This window comes from Hyla sarda, chromosome 3, assembly GCF_029499605.1.
Source record: "Hyla sarda isolate aHylSar1 chromosome 3, aHylSar1.hap1, whole genome shotgun sequence".
Taxonomy (NCBI): Eukaryota; Metazoa; Chordata; class Amphibia; order Anura; family Hylidae; genus Hyla; species Hyla sarda.
Window position 1 is genome coordinate 430555081 of NC_079191.1, and position 20350 is coordinate 430575430.

Consider the following 20350-nt stretch of genomic DNA (forward strand, 5'->3'; position numbering starts at 1 on the left):
CACAGGGTGGTGTGGCTCTGTGGAGGTGGGCTAAAGGGGACACGGTGGTGGTGGCTCTGTGGGGGTGGGGTAAAGCGGACACAGGGTATTGGGGGCTCTGTGGAGGTGAGGTAAAGGGGACACAGTGCTGTGGGGGCTCTGTGGAGGTGGGGTAAAGGGGACACAGGCTGGTGGGGGCTCTGTGGAGGTGAGGTAAAGGGGACACAGGCTGGTGGGGGCTCTGTGGAGGTGGGGTAAAGGGGACACAGGGCTGTGGGGGCTCTGTGGAGGTGGGGTAAAGGGACACAGGCTGGTGGGGGCTCTGTGGAGGTGAGGTAAAGGGGACACAGGCTGGTGGGGGCTCTGTGGAGGTGAGGTAAAGGGGACACAGGGCTGTGGGGGCTCTGTGGAGGTGGGGTAAAGGGACACAGGCTGGTGGGGGCTCTGTGGAGGTGAGGTAAAGGGGACACAGGGTGGGGGGGGCGATGTGGAGGTGGGGTAAAGGGGACACAGGCTGGTGGGGGCTCTGTGGGGGTGGGGTAAAGGGGACACAGGGTATTGGGGGCTCTGTGGAGGTGAGGTAAAGGGGATACAGGGTATTGGGGGCTCTGTGGAGGTGAGGTAAAGGGGATACAGGGTGGTGGGGGCTCTGTGGAGGTGAGGTAAAGGGGACACAGGGTGGTGGGGCTCTGTGGAGGTGGGGTAAAGGGGACACAGGGTGGTGGGGGCTATGTGGAGGTGATATAAAGGGGACACAGGGTGGTGGGGGCTCTGTGGAGGTGGAGTAAAGGGGACACAGGGTGGTGGGGGCTCTGTGGAGGGGTAAAGGGGATACAGGGTATTGGGGGCTCTGTGGAGGTGAGGTAAAGGGGACACAGGGTGGAGGGGTCTCTGTGGAGGTGAGGTAAAGGGGACACTGGGTGGGGGGGGGGGGCTCTAAGGAGGTTGGGTAATGGGGACATGGGGTGGTGGGGGGGCTCTGTGGAGGTGAAATAAAGGGGACACAGGGTGGTGGGAGCTCAGTTGAGGTGAGATAAAGGGGGGACAGGGTGGGGGGGGGCTCTGTGGAGGTGAGGTAAAGGGGACACAGGGTGGGGGGGGGCTCTGTGGAGGTGAGATAAAGGGGACACAGGGTGGGGGGGGCTCTGTGGAGGTGAGATAAAGGGGACACAGGGTGGTGGGGGGGCTCTGTGGAGGTGAGATAAAGGGGACACAGGGTGGTGGGGGGCTCTGTGGAGGTGAGATAAAGGGGGGACAGGGTGGGGGGGGGGGCTCAGTTGAGGTGAGATAAAGGGGGGACAGGGTGGGGGGGGGGGCTCTGTGGAGGTGAGGTAAAGGGGGGACAGGGTGGGGGGGCTCTGTGGAGGTGAGATAAAGGGGACACAGGGTGGGGGGGCTCTGTGGAGGTGAGATAAAGGGGACACAGGGTGGTGGGGTCAGGGGACACAGGGTGTTGGGGGCACTGTGGAGGTGATGTAAAGGGGACGCGGTGTTGGGGGCTCTGTGTAGGTGGGATAAAAGGGACACAGGGGGTTGGGGGCTGTGTGGAGGTGATGTAAAGGGGACACAGGGTGGTGGGGGCTCTGTGTAGGTGGGATAAAGGGGACACAGGGTGGTGGGGTCAGGGGACAAAGTGGCGGGTGATTTGGTCAGATAGGGGGAGAAAGCGTGCAAGTGTCATCAGGTCCCTCTTAGCTGTATCCCTTGTGTCGATCGCTATATACACTTTTTAGGATATATTTTCCCTGACTTGCAGCCATAGTTATTGGATAGTCCAGGGGGCGCTCATAACCACACTGTGTATAGGGATCCAGAAGGCAAAACTATTTCTTATTTTTTGTGTGTTGTTGTACATCTTGTTCTTCTCTCAGGGGGTCACTGACAGCCGCCCTCCTACCTCTCCGCTCTCTGGATTCAGGCTTATATGGTGCTGTCTTCATGCAGATTATTAGGAATCTCTGAATAAAAGGGTCCAATGCCTGTATTTTGGCTCCACTAACTGATCTGCCATAATTTATAGCTCTCAGGTCCCCATCGTCACCCGTTCCTCTGCCCATAGATGCCAGCGCTGGGTACTGGTGAGGGATGATTATATCCCCAGCACACAGGTCACCATTCTAGCTGCCCCCGCACAGTACAGGGGCCTCCATCCTAAAAAGGGAAAGTGCGGCTCTTGGGCTCTGCCTGTAAATCCACAGATCATTGTTATATTTGAACTAGAAAGATTTATGTGTAAACAAACTCAACCCGCAACGTAAGAAAATAGAAGCCGCGACTATTCTGCACATCAGGGCGAAAGCTACACAGTGTCCGCATGAAGCCTGTTTACATTATATGGGAGGTTTATACTGGAGCTACTGTAAGAGAGAACTATCTATATACTGTGAGAAGGAGCATCTATCTATAGTGGATCTGTATACATTGTATGTGGTAGGAAGGTTTATACTGGAGCTACAGTAGGAGAACTATCCATATCTTATCTATCTATTTATCTATCTATCTATCTATTATCTATCTCATATCTATCTATCTATCTATCTCATATCTATCTCATATCTATCTATCTCATATCTCATCTATCTGTCTATTATCTATCTATCTCATATCTATCTCATATCTATCTATCTATCTCATATCTATCTATCTATCTATTATCTATCTATTATCTATCTCATATCTCATCTATCTCATATCTCATCTATCTCATATCTATCTATCTCATATATATCTCATATCTATCTATCTATCTCATATCTATCTATCTATCTCATATCTATCTCATATCTATCTATCTCATATCTATCTATCTCATATCTATCTATCTATCTCTCTCATCTATCTGTCTATTATCTATCTCATATCTATCTATCTATCTATCTCATATCTATCTATCTCATATCTATCTATCTCATATCTATCTATCTCATATCTATCTATCTCCTATCTATCTATCTATCTATCTCATATCTATCTATCTATCTCATATCTATCTATCTATCTATCTCATATCTATCTATCTCATATCTATCTATCTCCTATCTATCTATCTCCTATCTATCTCCTATCTATCTATCTCCTATCTATCTCCTATCTATCTATCTCCTATCTATCTCCTATCTATCTATCTCCTATCTATCTATCTCCTATCTATCTATCTCCTATCTATCTATCTCCTATCTATCTATCTCCTATCTATCTATCTCTCTCATATCTATCTATCTCATATCTATCTATCTCATATCTATCTATCTCATATCTATCTATCTATCTCATATCTATCTATCTATCTATCTCATATCTATCTATCTATCTCATATCTATCTATCTATCTCATATCTATCTATCTATCTCATATCTATCTATCTATCTATCTCATATCTATCTATCTATCTCATATCTATCTATCTATCTATCTCATATCTATCTATCTATCTCATATCTATCTATCTATCTCATATCTATCTATCTATCTCATATCTATCTATCTATCTCATATCTATCTATCTATCTCATATCTATCTATCTCATATCTATCTCATATCTATCTCATATCTATCTCATATCTATCTCATATCTATCTATATCTATCTATATCTATCTATATCTATCTATCTCATATCTATCTATCTATCTCATATCTATCTATCTATCTCATTTCTAAAAAAAAAGTGAAATGGCCTAAATTATTAAATGAAATTATAAAATAAGCCAACCAACCTATGGCACAAGGAAGAGAAAAGTGTATAACACGTCTATGAGGATCCACCTTCTCTGCCATCATCCCGCCTGCACCACTGAGATGAATTTGGCGCACCTTCTCCCTGGTCTAGTTTGAGGCTGTCGGACTTGTGTAAGACCCTGGAAAAAATGTCCCTTTATAGTGTTTGTATAGTGAACATTGATCTTGTGATATCAGATCCCGGTCGGTTCCCTAATAATTTGACTTACACCTTTTATTTCTTCAGCCACAATGAGAGAGAAGAGTTTGAGGCGGAGCTGAAGCTGAAGTTTGAGCGTGAGCGGGCGCTGCTGGCCGAGGAGAACAAGAGGCTGTCCAATGAACTCGAGAAGGTATCGGTGTCCGCTGCGCCTTTCTCACCGATCTTATCGGTATTTACCCCCCACTGCACATGACCTCTGTATTAATCTATAGCTGTATACTCCAGTCATATCCAGAGCAGCATTCAAAGTTCTGCTATTGTTCAGACTATATTCTACTGTAGTGCATTAAAGGGGTACTCCGGTGCTCTAGAGTTAAAAACATTTTGTTCAGAGCGCTCAGAGCCGTAGGTCATGAGCGTCACATCACAGCCACGCCCCCTCCATCCCCTGCCACGCCCCCTCCAAAGTATAGGGGATATAGATGTGTGATCTACCGCAGCACACAGCGTTTTCAACAAACGCAGAGTTCCTGCGGCAGTGGTCGTGACGTCACACCACGCCCCTCCATTCATGTTTATGGGAGGGGGCGTGTCGGCAGACACGCCCCCTCCCATAGACATGAATGGAGGGGCGTGGTGTGACGTCACGACCACTGCCGCAGGAACTCTGCGTTTGTTGAAAACGCTGTGTGCTGCGGTAGATCACACATCTTATCGCCTATTCTTTGGATAGGGGATAAGATGTCTAGCAGCGGGGTACCCCTTTAACCCCTTAAGGACCAAGCGTTTTTCAGTTTTTGCTCTTTCGTTTTTTCCTCCTTACATTTTAAAAATCATAACCCTTTCAATTTTGCACCTAAAAATCCATATGATGGCTTATTTTTTGCACCACCAATTCTACTTTGTAATGACATCAGTCATTTTACCCAAAAATCCATGGCGAAATGGAAAAAAAAATCATTGTGCGACAAAATTTAAGAAAAAACACCATTTTGTAAATTTTGGGGGCTTCTGTTTCTACGCAGTACATTTTTCGGTAGGTATCTCTATTCTGTAGGTCCATACGATTAAAATGATACCCTACTTATATAGGTGATTTTGTCGGACTTCTGGAAAAAATCATAACTACATGCAGGAAAATTTATACATTTAAAAATGTCCTCTTCTGACCCCTATAACTTTTTTTATTTTTCTGCGTACAGGGTGGTATGAGGACTCATTTTTTGCGCCGTGATCTGAAGTTTTAAACGGTAGCATTTTTGTATTGATTGGACTTTTTGATTGCTTTTTTTAATTTTTTTTTATGGTATGAAAAGCGACCAAAAATATGCTATTTTGGACTTTGGAATTTTTTCGCGCGTACGCCATTGACCGTGCGTTTTAATTTACAATCTATTTTTATAGTTCAGACATTTACGCATGCCGTGATATCATATATGTTTATTTTTATTATGTTTATATATTTTTTATATGGAATTTGGGAAAAGGAGGGTGATTTAAACTTTTAATAAAGAAGGGGTTAATGTGTGTGTTTTTAAACATTTTTTAAACTTTATTTATTTATTTATTTATTTTTTTACACTTTTAGTCCCCTTAGTGGACTTTTAGGAGGAATCATTTGATTCCTCATACAGATCAATGGGAATACATGCAATCCCATTGATCAGTGTGCTCTGCGCTCGAATGATAAAGCCTGGTCCTGCCAGGCTGTATCATTCGGAGAGTCGGAGCTGACACGGAAGGAGAGGTAAGCCCTCAGGCTACCTCAGCAGTGGATGCCCCCCCCCCCCGCGATCGTGCTGTGGGGGGGGGGGCAATCCACCCCACTGGACCACCAGGGACTGAAGTCAGGCACCTTTAGACGCCACTGTAAACTTTGACAGTGGCGATCTAAAGGGTTAATAGCCGGCCGCGGCGGTCGCCGCATGTCAGCTATTAAGGCCGGCCCCCAGCTACAGGAATCAGCTGGGGGCCGGCCGGTCGGGAGCCCACGTCATACCCGGTTAAGGCCCATTGGACGTGTATATACGTCCATGGTCCTTAAGAGATTGAGAAGTTTTTTTAGTTTATTTTTTTGGCGTTCAATGTCTGCATTAAAAAAAAATACATCTTTTAATACAACACATGGGGGGGAAGATTTATCAAAACCTGTGCAGAGCCCATAGCAACCAGATAGCTTCTTTTATTTTTTTAAAGTAATATGATTGTTTGCTACGGGCAACTGGTCAACGTTTCCTCTGCACAGGTTTGGATAAATGTCTCCCATGATCTGTTCCTATCCATCAGTGCAGCGCACGTGGATTCTTTGTTGCAATGGACAGAATTCTGAATTAAGCTTTAGATGTGACAGAAGTTTAGGACCCAATGCAACTCTGGATCTTTACAAGTTCTGAAAGTTTTTATGAAAAATATTTTTAACAAAGGTTTTGATCAGACAGGGTCTGAGCGTTCAGACCCCTACTGATCACTACTGAGCGCTCTCATAGACATTATGCAGCAATCTAGGGCAGTATTTACCGACCAGGGTATTTCCACATGCCCGGACAGGTAACATTTTCTATTGTGTAGTTTATGCAAAATAAAAAGGTGAAAGCAATAAGTGATTATTACATTATTTCTCTTTATACATATAGAGGTTTTTATACAGGAAATTTTGTAATTAAAGGGGTTATCCAGGAAAAAACTTTTTTTTTTATGTATCAACTGGCTCCAGAAAGTTAAACAGATTTGTTAAAAAAATCTTAATCCTTTCAGTACTTATGAGCTTCTGAAGTTAAAGTTGTTCTTTTCTGTCTAAGTAATCTCTGATAACACGTGTCTCGGGAACCGCCCAGTTTAGAAGAGGTTTGCTATGGGGATTTGCTTCTAAACTGGGCGGTTCCCGAGACACGTGTCATCAGAGAGCACTTAGACAGAAAAGAAAAAACTTAACTTCAGAAACTCATAAGTACTGATTGGATTAAGATTTTTTAATAGAAGAAATTTACAAATCTGTTCAACTATTTGGAGCCAGTTGATATATAAAAATTTTTTTTTTCCTGGAATACCCCTTTAATAGATTTGTATCCGCTTCCTGAATTCTAGCTCAACTCCATGCTTGAGAAACAGAATACTAACAACAGGCAACTGGAGGACGAGATGAGGGATCTGGCTGACAAGAAGGAGTCTGTGGCTCATTGGGAGGCGCAGATCACAGAGATCATCCAATGGTTTGTCCTCTGCTTTTCTTACTTAAATGTGATATGTAAAAAATAGGAGTAGGTGTATAGTCCTGAGGCTGATCCCTATGTATAATCATATAACCAATCACTATAATACTGCCTCCTATGTACAAGAATATAACTACTATAATATTGCTCCTATATACAAGAATATAACTACTATAATACTGCTCCTATATACAAGAATATAACTACTATAATATTGCTCCTATATACAAGAATATAACTACTATAATACTGCTCCTATATACAAGAATATAACTACTATAATACTGTCCCCTATATACAAGAATATAACTACTATAATACTGCTCCTATATACAAGAATATAACTACTATAATACTGCCTCCTATGTACAAGAATATAACTACTATAATACTGCTCCTGTATACAAGAATATAACTACTATAATACTGCCTCCTATATACAATAATATAACTACTATAATACTGCTCCTATATACAAGAATATAACTACTATAATACTTCTCCTATATACAAGAATATAACTACTATAATACTGCTCCTATATACAAGAATATAACTACTATAATACTGCTCCTATATACAAGAATATAACTACTATAATACTGCTCCTATATACAAGAATATAACTACTATAATACCGCCTCCTATATACAAGAATATAACTACTATAATACTGCCTCCTATAGACAAGAATATAACTACTATAATACTGCTCCTATATACAAGAATATAACTTCTATAATACTGCTCCTATATACAAGAATATAACTACTATAATACTGCTCCTATATACAAGAATATAACTACTATAATACTGCTCCTATATACAAGAATATAACTACTATAATACTGCACCTATATACAAGAATAGAACTACTATAATACTGCTCCTATATACAAGAATATAACTACTATAATACTGCTCCTATATACAAGAATATAACTACTATAATACTGCTCCTATGTACAAGAATATATCTACTATAATACTGCTCCTATATACAAGAATATAACTACTATAATACTGCTCCTATATACAAGAATATAACTACTATAATACTGCTCCTATATACAAGAATATAACTACTATAATACTGCTCCTATATACAAGAATATAACTGCTATAATACTGCACCTATATACAAGAATATAACTACTATAATACTGCTCCTATATACAAGAATATAACTACTATAATACTGCACCTATATACAAGAATATAACTACTATAATACTGCTCCTATATACAATAATATAACTACTATAATACTGCCTCCTATGTACAAGAATATAACTACTATAATACTGCTCCTATATATATAAGAATATAACTACTATAATACTGCCCCTATGTACAAGAATATAACTACTATAATACTGCTCCTATATACAAGAATATAACTACTATAATACTGCCCCTATATACAAGAATATAACTACTATAATACTGCCTCCTATATACAAGAATATAACTACTATAATACTGCTCCTATATACAATAATATAACTACTATAATACTGCCCCCTATATACAAGAATATAACTACTATAATACTTGAATAAAGATGATTTATATATGTTAGGGTTTGTTTGTTATTTCTGGGGGTATCAGTACATAGTTTATAGGTTTCTGTTTCTTTTTGTATGTAATGTATTTTGTTTGTACTTTATGTGATCAGGGGGTTCACTTAGTTTTTATCTTTCGCTGCCCCCGTTCTCTGTATTCGCACTTGTTTCTTAGTTGAGCGCCCGCACCCGCCCGAGCAGTAAAGGAGGCTTTTTATGGGAACCTGGTCCCTTCTCATAACCCGGCATCATTGTCCTTATTTGGAGAAAGTTTTGGAAAGTTCCCTCGGTTCCTCTCATCCTGGACATTCAGCATAAAAGAGCCTCCGTCTCTGGACGGCAGCCAAGACTGGAATTACAGGCAGCTCCCAGCATTAACCCTTCCTGTGCTGCAGGCCGGAGTCTCTCCACAGAAGCATTGTACTGAGTCAATGTTTCCCAACCAGTGTGCCTCCAGCTGTTGCAAAACTACAACTCCCAGCATGCCCGGACAGCCTTCGGCTGTCCGGGCATGCTGGGAGTTGTAGTTTTGCCACAGCTGGAGGCACACTGGTTGGGAAACACTGTACTGAGTGTTCCCCCGGGCGGTGACGTGCGGGTTACTGGTGTATCAGGCGGAGGATGTTACTTTATCTCCTCTGTAAATTGTCTTGCGGTTATGTCATCTTACTTAGTAAAGCATGTATTAAAGGGGCACTCCGCTGGAAAACCTTTATTTTTTTTTTATTTTTTAATCAACTGGTGTCAGAAAGTTAAACAGATTTGTAAATTACTTCTATTTAAAATTCTTAATCCTTCCAGTACTTATCAGCCGCTTTATGCTCCACAGGAAGTTCTATTCTTTATACATTTCCTTTCCAGTCTGACCCCAGTGCCCTCTGCTGACACCTCTGTTCATTTTAGGAACTGTCCAGTGAAGTAGAAAATCCCCATAGAACAAAATCTCCTGCTCTGAACAGTTCCTGACATGGACAGAGGTGTCAGCAGAGAGCACTGTGGTCAGACAGAAAGGAAATTCAAAAAGTAAAGAACTTCCTGTGGAGCAAATAGAAGCTGATAAGTACTGGAAGGATTAAGATTTTTTTAATAGAAGTCCTTTACAAATCTGTTTAACTTTCTGGCACCAGTTGATTTAAAAGAAAATGCTTTCCAGTGGAGTACCCCTTTAATGAAATACCTTCTCTCCCACCACTTAAAGGGGTACTCCAGTGGAAAACTTTATTTATTTATTTTTTAAATCAAATGGTGCCAGAAAGTTAAACAGATTAGCAAATTACTTCTATTAAAAAATATTAATCCTTCCAGTACTCATTAACTGCTGAATACTAGAGAGGAAATTCTTTTCTTTTTGGAACACAGAGCTCTCTGCTGACATCACAAGCACAGTGCTCTCTGCTGACATCTCTGTCCATTTTTGGAACTGTCAGAGCAGCATATGGGAATTTTCTCCTTCTCTGGACAGTTCTTAAAACGGACAGAGATGCCAGCAGAGAGCACTGTGCTCGTGATGTCAGCAGAGAGCTCTTTGTTCCAAAAAGAAAAGAATTTCCTCTGTAGTATTCAACAGCTAATAAGTACTAGAAGGATTAAGATTTTTAAATAGAAGTAATTTACAAGTCTGTTTAACTTTCTGGCACCAGTTGATTTAAAAAAAAAAAATTTAGTTTTCCACCGGAGTACCCCTTTAATAAAATACTTTCTCTGCCACCACTTAAAGGGGCAGTGTATGATTTGTACAGATACATTAGGTCTGAGTTAGTGAATGTATATGTTGTGCGCTTCCTCTCAGGGTGAGTGATGAGAAGGATGCCCGGGGCTATCTCCAGGCCTTGGCCTCCAAGATGACTGAGGAGCTGGAGACTCTGAGGAATTCAAGCCTGGGAGCCAGAGCCACGGTAAGAGCCTCTCCATAACACTACCGATCCCAAAATGTACGAAGGTCACATGCCCACTAAGAGGCAGGGCCAGCAGTGACATCACTGGTCACATGGCAGCTTCCTCGGTCAGTGCAGACATGAACCTAAGTTATAGTCACCTTGTTGGCTTCCAGACATTTTTTCAGGATTCACCCACGTTGCCCCTTAACTGTGCTATCCATATCAGTGCTAGTCACAGTGCCCCCATATCAGTGCTAGCCACAGTGCCCCCATATCAGTGCTAGTCACAGTGCCCCCATATCAGTGCTAGCCACAGTGCCCCCATATCAGTGCTAGCTACAGTGCCCCCATATCAGTGCTAGTCACAGTGCCCCCATATCAGTGCTAGTCACAGTGCCCCCATATCAGTGCTAGTCACAGTGCCCCCATATCAGTGCTAGTCACAGTGCCCCCATATCAGTGCTAGTCACAGTGCCCCCATATCAGTGCTAGTCACAGTGCCCCCATATCAGTGCTAGCCACAGTGCCTCCATATCAGTGCTAGCCACAGTGCCCCCATATCAGTGCTAGCCACAGTGCCCCCATATCAGTGCTAGTCACAGTGCCCCCATATTAGTGCTAGTCACAGTGCCCCCATATCAGTGCTAGTCACAGTGCCCCCATATCAGTGCTAGTCACAGTGCCCCCATATCAGTGCTAGTCACAGTGCCCCCATATCAGTGCTAGTCACAGTGCCCCCATATCAGTGCTAGTCACAGTGCCCCCATATCAGTGCTAGTCACAGTGCCCCCATATCAATTCTAGTCACAGTGCCCCCATATCAGTGCTAGTCACAGTGCTCCTATATCAATTCTAGTCTCAGTGCCCCCATATCAGTGCTAGTCACAGTGCCCCCATATCAGTGCTAGTCACTGTGCTCCTATATCAATTCTAGTCACAGTGCCCCCATATCAGTGCTAGTCACAGTGCCCCCATATCGGTGCTAGTCACAGTGCTCCCATATCGGTGCTAGTCACAGTGCTCCCATATCTGTGCTAGTCACAGTGCCCCCATATCAGTGCTAGTCACAGTGCTCCCATATCGGTGCTAGTCACAGTGCTCCCATATCGGTGCTAGTCACAGTGCTCCCATATCGGTGCTAGTCACAGTGCTCAAATATCGGTGCTAGTCACAGTGCTCCCATAGCGGTGCCAGCCACAGTCCCCCCCATAGCGGTGCCAGCCACAGTCCCCCCCCATAGCGGTGCCAGCCACAGTCCCCCCCATAGCGGTGCCAGCCACAGTCCCCCCCCATAGCGGTGCCAGCCACAGTCCCCCCCATAGCGGTGCCAGCCACAGTCCCCCCCATAGCGGTGCCAGCCACAGTCCCCCCCATAGCGGTGCCAGCCACAGTCCCCCCCATAGCGGTGCCAGCCACAGTCCCCCCCATAGCGGTGCCAGCCACAGTCCCCCCATAGCGGTGCCAGCCACAGTCCCCCCCATAGCGGTGCCAGCCACAGTCCCCCCCATAGCGGTGCCAGCCACAGTCCCCCCCATAGCGGTGCCAGCCACAGTCCCCCCCATAGCGGTGCCAGCCACAGTCCCCCCCATAGCGGTGCCAGCCACAGTCCCCCCCATAGCGGTGCCAGCCACAGTCCCCCCCCATAGCGGTGCCAGCCACAGTCCCCCCCATAGCGGTGCCAGCCACAGTCCCCCCCATAGCGGTGCCAGCCACAGTCCCCCCCATAGCGGTGCCAGCCACAGTCCCCCCCATAGCGGTGCCAGCCACAGTCCCCCCCATAGCAGTGCCAGCCACAGTCCCCCCATAGCAGTGCCAGCCACAGTCCCCCCATAGCAGTGCCAGCCACAGTCCCCCCATAGCAGTGCCAGCCACAGTCCCCCCCATAGCAGTGCCAGCCACAGTCCCCCCCATAGCAGTGCCAGCCACAGTCCCCCCATAGCAGTGCCAGCCACAGTCCCCCCATAGCAGTGCCAGCCACAGTCCCCCCATAGCAGTGCCAGCCACAGTCCCCCCATAGCAGTGCCAGCCACAGTCCCCCCATAGCAGTGCCAGCCACAGTCCCCCCCCATAGCGGTGCCAGCCACTGTCCCCCCCCCCCCCCATAGCGGTGCCAGCCACTGTCCCCCCATAGCAGTGCCAGCCACTGTCCCCCCATAGCAGTGCCAGCCACTGTCCCCCCATAGCAGTGCCAGCCACAGTCCTTCCCATAGCAGTGCCAGCCACAGTCCACCCCATAGCAGTGCCAGCCACAGTCCACCCCATAGCAGTGCCAGCCACAGTCCCCCCCATAGCAGTGCCAGCCACAGTCCCCCCCCATAGCAGTGCCAGCCACAGTCCCCCCCATAGCAGTGCCAGCCACAGTCCCCCCCCATAGCAGTGCCAGCCACAGTCCCCCCCATAGCAGTGCCAGCCACAGTCCCCCCCCATAGCAGTGCCAGCCACAGTCCCCCCCATAGCAGTGCCAGCCACAGTCCCCCCCATAGCAGTGCCAGCCACAGTCCCCCCCCCATAGCAGTGCCAGCCACAGTCCCCCCCCCATAGCAGTGCCAGCCACAGTCCCCCCCCCATAGCAGTGCCAGCCACAGTCCCCCCCCATAGCAGTGCCAGCCACAGTCCCCCCCCATAGCAGTGCCAGCCACAGTCCCCCCCCCATAGCAGTGCCAGCCACAGTCCCCCCCATAGCAGTGCCAGCCACAGCCCCCCCCCCATAGCAGTGCCAGCCACAGTCCCCCCCCATAGCAGTGCCAGCCACAGTCCCCCCCATAGCAGTGCCAGCCACAGTCCCCCCCCATAGCAGTGCCAGCCACAGTCCCCCCCATAGCAGTGCCAGCCACAGTCCCCCCCCATAGCAGTGCCAGCCACAGTCCCCCCCATAGCAGTGCCAGCCACAGTCCCCCCCCATAGCAGTGCCAGCCACAGTCCCCCCCCATAGCAGTGCCAGCCACAGTCCCCCCATAGCAGTGCCAGCCACAGTCCCCCCATAGCAGTGCCAGCCACAGTCCCCCCATAGCAGTGCCAGCCACAGTCCCCCCATAGCAGTGCCAGCCACTGTCCCCCCATAGCAGTGCCAGCCACTGTCCCCCCATAGCAGTGCCAGCCACTGTCCCCCCATAGCAGTGCCAGCCACTGTCCCCCCATAGCAGTGCCAGCCACTGTCCCCCCATAGCAGTGCCAGCCACTGTCCCCCCATAGCAGTGCCAGCCACTGTCCCCCCATAGCAGTGCCAGCCACTGTCCCCCCATAGCAGTGCCAGCCACTGTCCCCCCCATAGCAGTGCCAGCCACTGTCCTTCCCATAGCAGTGCCAGCCACAGCCCCCCCATAGCAGTGCCAGCCACAGCCCCCCATAGCAGTGCCAGCCACAGCCCCCCCATAGCAGTGCCAGCCACAGCCCCCCCATAGCAGTGCCAGCCACAGCCCCCCATAGCAGTGCCAGCCACAGCCCCCCCATAGCAGTGCCAGCCACAGCCCCCCCATAGCAGTGCCAGCCACAGCCCCCCCATAGCAGTGCCAGCCACAGCCCCCCCATAGCAGTGCCAGCCACAGCCCCCCCATAGCAGTGCCAGCCACAGCCCCCCCATAGCAGTGCCAGCCACAGCCCCCCCATAGCAGTGCCAGCCACAGCCCCCCCCCCCCGTAGCAGTGCCAGCCACAGCCCCCCCCCCGTAGCAGTGCCAGCCACAGCCCCCCCCCGTAGCAGTGCCAGCCACAGCCCCCCCGTAGCAGTGCCAGCCACAGCCCCCCCGTAGCAGTGCCAGCCACAGCCCCCCCCCCGTAGCAGTGCCAGCCACAGCCCCCCCCCGTAGCAGTGCCAGCCACAGCCCCCCCGTAGCAGTGCCAGCCACAGCCCCCCCGTAGCAGTGCCAGCCACAACCCCCCCGTAGCAGTGCCAGCCACAGCCCCCCCGTAGCAGTGCCAGCCACAGCCCCCCCCGTAGCAGTGCCAGCCACAGCCCCCCCCCCCCCCCGTAGCAGTGCCAGCCACAGTCCCCCCCGTAGCAGTGCCAGACACAGTCTCCCCCCCCCCCCGTAGCAGTGCCAGACAGTCTCCCCCCCCCCCCGTAGCAGTGCCAGACAGTCTCCCCCCCCCCCCCCGTAGCAGTGCCAGACACAGTCTCCCCCCCCCCCGTAGCAGTGCCAGCCACAGTCCCCCCCCCATAGCAGTGTCAGCCACAGTCCCTCCGTAGCAGTGCTTTCCACAGTCCCCCCCCCCGTAGCAGTGCTTTCCACAGTCCCCCTATAGCAGTACTAGTTACAGACCCCCCCCCCCCCCCCCAAAAAAAAAAACAAAGCCAGTCACATCCACCCATAACAGTGCTGACCACGGTCCCCCATAACATAGCTAGACACAATGCTCTCCTAACAGTGCTAGCCCCACTGCCTCCATTACATTGCCTGCTGCAAACAACCCCCCCGTCCTCGTTGCGCTCTGTTTTCCTGGCTCGTACCCTTCCTCCTTCCTGTGCCCTGGCAGTGTAGTGCGAGGCGTTGTGTTTCCAGTCTGGCGTTATGCTGGATATCCTCCTCCATCTTGGTGTATACTCCCTATATGTCGCCCCCTATAGAATCCTCTATTTCCGTTACAGGACATGCCTTGGAAAATGCGACGTTTTGCGAAGCTGGACATGTCGGCCCGGCTGGAGTTACAATCCGCCCTGGACGCTGAGATCCGCGCCAAACAGACCATTCAGGAGGAGCTGAACAAGGCGAAGGCAGCCAGTATTGCCACTGAATGGTACGTGCCATGTCCGGGGGCGCACGCGGTACTGTGACAGCTTCTTAAAGGAACGTTCCAGCCTAATCATATGTTTGCTCTGTGTTTTTTTTCTCCGTCTGTATCTATTTGCTTTAGGGTTATTTGCCTAGTGCCGTCTCACCTGTTCCCTGTATTACAGCAGGATCTTTATGGTCCTGGAGGCTTTTTATAATTGTGCAGTGTAATGTCGCCATCTAGTGGCCTTTTTTTGGTACTCTACTTCACCTGCTGTATTGAACACAATTTCGCATATGATTCCTGACAAAATTCATCTCACAAAAAATTTTTTTGATTTTTATTTTTTATCTTTGACAGTAAACTTCAGGAATCTGAAAAGAAGAACCAGGAGCTCGTGGCAGAAATCGAGAAACTCAAATGGGAAACTGAGGAATTCAGATCAGAAAAAGGTAATGTGTAAATAATCCAAAAATTTGTGATACTTTATAATGCACCAAGATACGGTCAACACTATCAAGCCCTTAAAGCAGTGTTTCCCAAGCTAGTGTGCCTCCAGCTATTGCAAAACTACAACTCCCAGCATGCCTGGACAGCCTTCGGCTGTCCGGGCATGCTGGGAGTTGTAGTTTTGCAACAGCTGGAGGCACACTGCTTTAAAGGGATCCAGAAATAGAAAAAATGATAATTTCTTCTAAAAAAAAAATACAGAAACATCACCACCCCTGTCCTCAGGTTGTGTGTGGTATTACAACTTGGCTCCATTATGGCCCCTTTCACACTACAGGTATCATCCTGCTTTTTTTACTGCAGTTATTGTACAATAACGGATGAAAAATAAAACGGATCCAATAACTGGTAATAATGGGTCTGTTATTTTTAATGTTTTTTTTTTTCTTTAAAGGGGTACTCCGCCCCTAGACATCTTATCCACTAGGGGCCGGAGCATCGTTACGTCACGGCTCCGCCCCTCATGACGTCACGGCCCGCCCCCCTCAATACGAGTCTATGGAAGGGGGCGTGGCGGTCGTCACGCCCCTGCCATATACTTGTATTAAGGGGGCGGGCCGTGATGCCACGAGGGGCGGAGCCAGTACGTCATGCTGCTCCGTCCCCTGTATCGCCCGTCTACGCACAGAGCGAACTCGCTCTGTGCAGTAATGACAGCGGGGTGCTGCAGAGGCGATCCCCGGGGTCCCCAGCAGCGGGACTGCGGCGATCTGACATCTTATCCCCTATCCTTTGGATAGTGGATAAGATGTCTAGGGGCGGAGTACCCCTTTAAAAACCTGATGTTGTTCATCCATTATCATCCGTTATTACCAGTTACATCTGTTTTTTTAAATCAGGTTTTTAACCCTTTTTTGTAAAGCTGTACTGAGCATGCTCAGTACAAAAAAACTGATGTTAAAAAAACCTGACAATAACTGATGATAACGAACTGATGATTTTAACGTCAGGTTTTTCACCAGTTTTTTTTGCCGGACCAAAAATTAGTGCATGCACCGTCTTTTTTGCCGGCAAAAATAACTGACATTAGTAAAAAAAAAAAAACTGACATGCCTGATGCAAAAGGATGTTCAGAAAATCCCATTGACGGCTTTTTTCAGGACTTTTTGCCGGGAGTAATAACGGAGGTTTTTTTTTTTTTTTTACAGGATGATACCCGTAGTGTGAAAGGGCTGCAATACCACCCACAACCTGTTGACAGGTGTGGTGCTGTTTTTTGTGTAAAAAAAAAAAAAACAGCTCTGTTTTTATAATTGTGGATAACTCCCTGCTGGGCTGCTGAAAGCTTTTAGTTTTATTTACCCTATGAAACTTTTAATGTAAATCAATGACATGTTAAGTGGCCACAGATACGATTATACCTCATGTATACCCCCATATAGGTGTCAAGCATCAGGAATCCCAGAATTCTTTCCTAGCGTTTCTGAATGCACCTACCTCAGTGCTGGACCAGTTTGAGGTAAGTGTCCTCCATTCCTTACTGTACACTGATGGGTTGTGAACACAAATGGTCGCTGTCTGGAACTGCTGAAACCGCTCTGATCACTGAATCATCTATAGGAGTCCATCAGTTTCTCAACTACTACTCTGCCTCTCCCCTTACTTTATACTGCAGCTCTGCTTGCTGTGGATGAGCACAGCTTAAAGGGGTATTCCAGGAAAAAACTTTTTTTTTAGATCAACTGGCTTCACAAAGTTAAACAGATTTATAAATTACTTCTATTAAAAAATCTTAATCCTTTCAATAATTATCAGCTGCTGAAGACAGGTGTCATCAGAGAGCACTTAGACAGAAAAGAACAACTCAACTTCAGCAGCTCATAAGTACTGAAAGGATTAAGATTTTTTAATAGAAGTAATTTACAAATCTGTTTAACTTTCTGGAGCCAGTGGATATATAAAAAGGTTTTTCCTGGATAACCCCTTTAAAGGAGTACTCCGGGATGGGAAAATTGCCCGTCATACTGTTGGCAGTGAAAAAATAAAGAGATACGTACCTTCCGTCGCTCCCCCGATGCCTCCGGTAACCCGCTCCGGCCTCCGCCGCGATCCTCTTCCTGGTTGCCGGGGGCCAGTGAGTCATACTGCACTCAGCCAATCACTGGCCGCAGCAAAGTCCCGCCTCAGCCGGCGATAAGCTGAGCAGCAGTGTGACGGGACCTCACTGCGGCCGATGATTGGCTGAGTGCAGTATGACTCACCGACCACCGGCAACCAGGAAGAAGAGCGTGGCGGAGGCCTGAGCGGGTTACCAGAGGCCCCGGGGAGCGACGGAAGGTATGTACCTTTTTATGTTTTTTACTGCCGGCAGTATGACGGGCAATTTTCCCATCACCTGTCACTTACAAAAAAAATAAAAAATCACACTTTTTACATGTCCTAGAGAAAAGTCATAAGTTTTAATCAGTTATGGTCTGAGTGTTTAGATCCTGGCCAGAGCTAGAACGAGCGGGGTTAAAAGAACACGGCTGGTCACCGTTCTCTGTGCCAGTGACCTAGACATCCCATAGACTTACATTGTATGTTTTTTCTCGGTCACGTGGCGCAGAGCTGAGAGAGAACACTCTTTGCACACTGTTCTCCCAGCTCGTTCTAGTGATTTGTCGGGGTCTGAACACTCTGTGACCAATCCAGACTCTATGAAGTGTCAAAAGGTTTGTTTTTTTAAGTGACAATGCACATTTAAAGGGGTAACTCCAATGGAAAACTTTTTATTTTTAATTTTTTAAATCACCTGGTGCCAGAAAGTTAAACAGATTTGTAAATTACTTCTATTAAAAAAATCTTAATCCTTCCAGTACTTATCAGCTGCTGTTATGATCCACAGGAAGTTATTTTCTTTTTGAATTACCTTTCTGTCTGATCACAGTGCTCTCTGCTGACGCCTTTGTCCATGTCAGGAACTGTCCAGAGCAGGAGAGGTTTGCTATGGGGATTTGCTCCTACTCTGGACAGTTCCTAAAATGGACAGAGGTATCAGCAGAGAGCACTGTGGTCAGACAGAAAGGAAATTCAAAAAGAAAAGAACTTCCTGTGGATCATATGGCAGCTGATAAGTACTGGAAGGATTAAGATTTTTAAATAGAAGCAATTTACAAATCTGTTTAACTTTCTTGCACCAGTTGATTTAAAAAAAATAAATAAAAGGTTTTCCAGTGGAGTACCCCTTTAAGACATTAGTGCAGGATGATTGGCTCATAGTGCAGCTTTTCTATCTTTTTAAAGGTAGAGCTTCACTTTATGCATCACCCAGGGACATGTAACACAGACTATTTCCCCGCCATTCAGTGTGTATGTATATGCAATCTGTTATTCCCTATTCAGGTTAGTGGAAGGCAAAGTGTGGCAAAGGGAAATCTAAAAGAATTCCTATCCGCACAAACATTGCTGTGTGTCATTTATCTCCAGTGCCGAGAGTCTGTATATACATCAGTTAGCCATACATTTTACAGGAACATTTGTTCTGTATCTCCCCTGATCCCCCATACACATGCCCCCTCAGCTCGACTGAGCGTGCATGTATTCTCAATAAGGAGAGAGGAGAAAGCGCTTTGGTAGCGACTTATTTTCCAGAGAAGAAATGGATCAGGAAGCTGATCCAAAAGCTTGACCTGCAACATCACTAGCCTAAGGTTAAAGGGGTACTCCAGCCCTAAGACATGTTGTCCCCTACCCAAAGGATAGGGGATAAGATGTCTGACCGCTGGGGACCCCTGCAATCTTGCATTCGGCACTCACCTCTTTGAGCTGCACGCCGCGCTGCCAGCTCACAAACTGCCAGGTGCCGACCACGGGGCTGGAGTATCGTGACGTCACGACTCCGCCCCCGTGTGATGTCACACCCCGCCCCCGCTATGCAAGTCTATGGGAGGGGGCGTGACGGCCGTCCCAGAGGCGGGACCCCCGCGGTCAGACATCTTATCACCTATCCTTTGGATAGAGGATAAGATGTCTTAGGGCCGAAGTACCCCTTTAATATCCAACTTCCCACTGTCTCGGGTGGGCGCTGTGTTCTCTGTTATTTGTACGCATTTTGTTGTCTCATGCGCTTAAAGACGCATTTCTGTGAGCTTTCCTGTATACGTTGCATTGCACCAATTTTTGCATTATGGGAGTGAAGGAGTTAAGAGTCATCCTGGATATCCCGGCCTTAAAATTCCCTAAAATTCTTGCCCTGATATCTCTTGGTCATAGGGAACCAAGGAATAAGAGAAATAACCGATATCTAAAGATTTAGTTACCCCCAAGGTCAAGCAGCTGAAGGTCTTGGGGCTCTCCATGGCCCAGCGCCACATCTGAGAAAGTGGGGGTGAGGTCTACAGATCCGATACCATCACTCCAGCTGGACAATACAATTGTTAGTCCCCAGCGCTGCCCCTTGCCTGCAGTCACATGATCTGTTCTCATTACTGGATCCTAAGCATAAGGTGCAAAAATGTTTCACTAGACCAGTGTTTTCCAATCATGGTGCTTCCAGCTGTTGCAAAACTACAACTCCCAGAAGGCTATGCAGCAGGTATCATGGTCTGGGCAGTGGATGGGAGACCAACAGCAATGCTCAGACCATGCTACCACACCAGTGTGCCATCAGCTTTTGCAAAACTACAACTTCCAGAAGG

General features: G+C 47.2%; 1 protein-coding gene across 9 annotated transcripts in view; it reads left to right on the plus strand.

Annotated features, from left to right (window-relative positions):
• CDC42BPA (CDC42 binding protein kinase alpha) overlaps window positions 1–20350 on the plus strand; it is a 239612-nt gene that overhangs the window by 172964 nt on the left and 46298 nt on the right. For all 9 annotated transcript variants that reach the window (XM_056568475.1, XM_056568481.1, XM_056568476.1 and 6 more), the window contains exons 16-21: window positions 3945–4050; window positions 6945–7069; window positions 10425–10530; window positions 15097–15245; window positions 15582–15673; window positions 17114–17190. In XM_056568475.1, the coding sequence (XP_056424450.1) occupies window positions 3945–4050; window positions 6945–7069; window positions 10425–10530; window positions 15097–15245; window positions 15582–15673; window positions 17114–17190 (655 nt within the window). The remainder of the gene's footprint in view (window positions 1–3944; window positions 4051–6944; window positions 7070–10424; window positions 10531–15096; window positions 15246–15581; window positions 15674–17113; window positions 17191–20350) is intronic.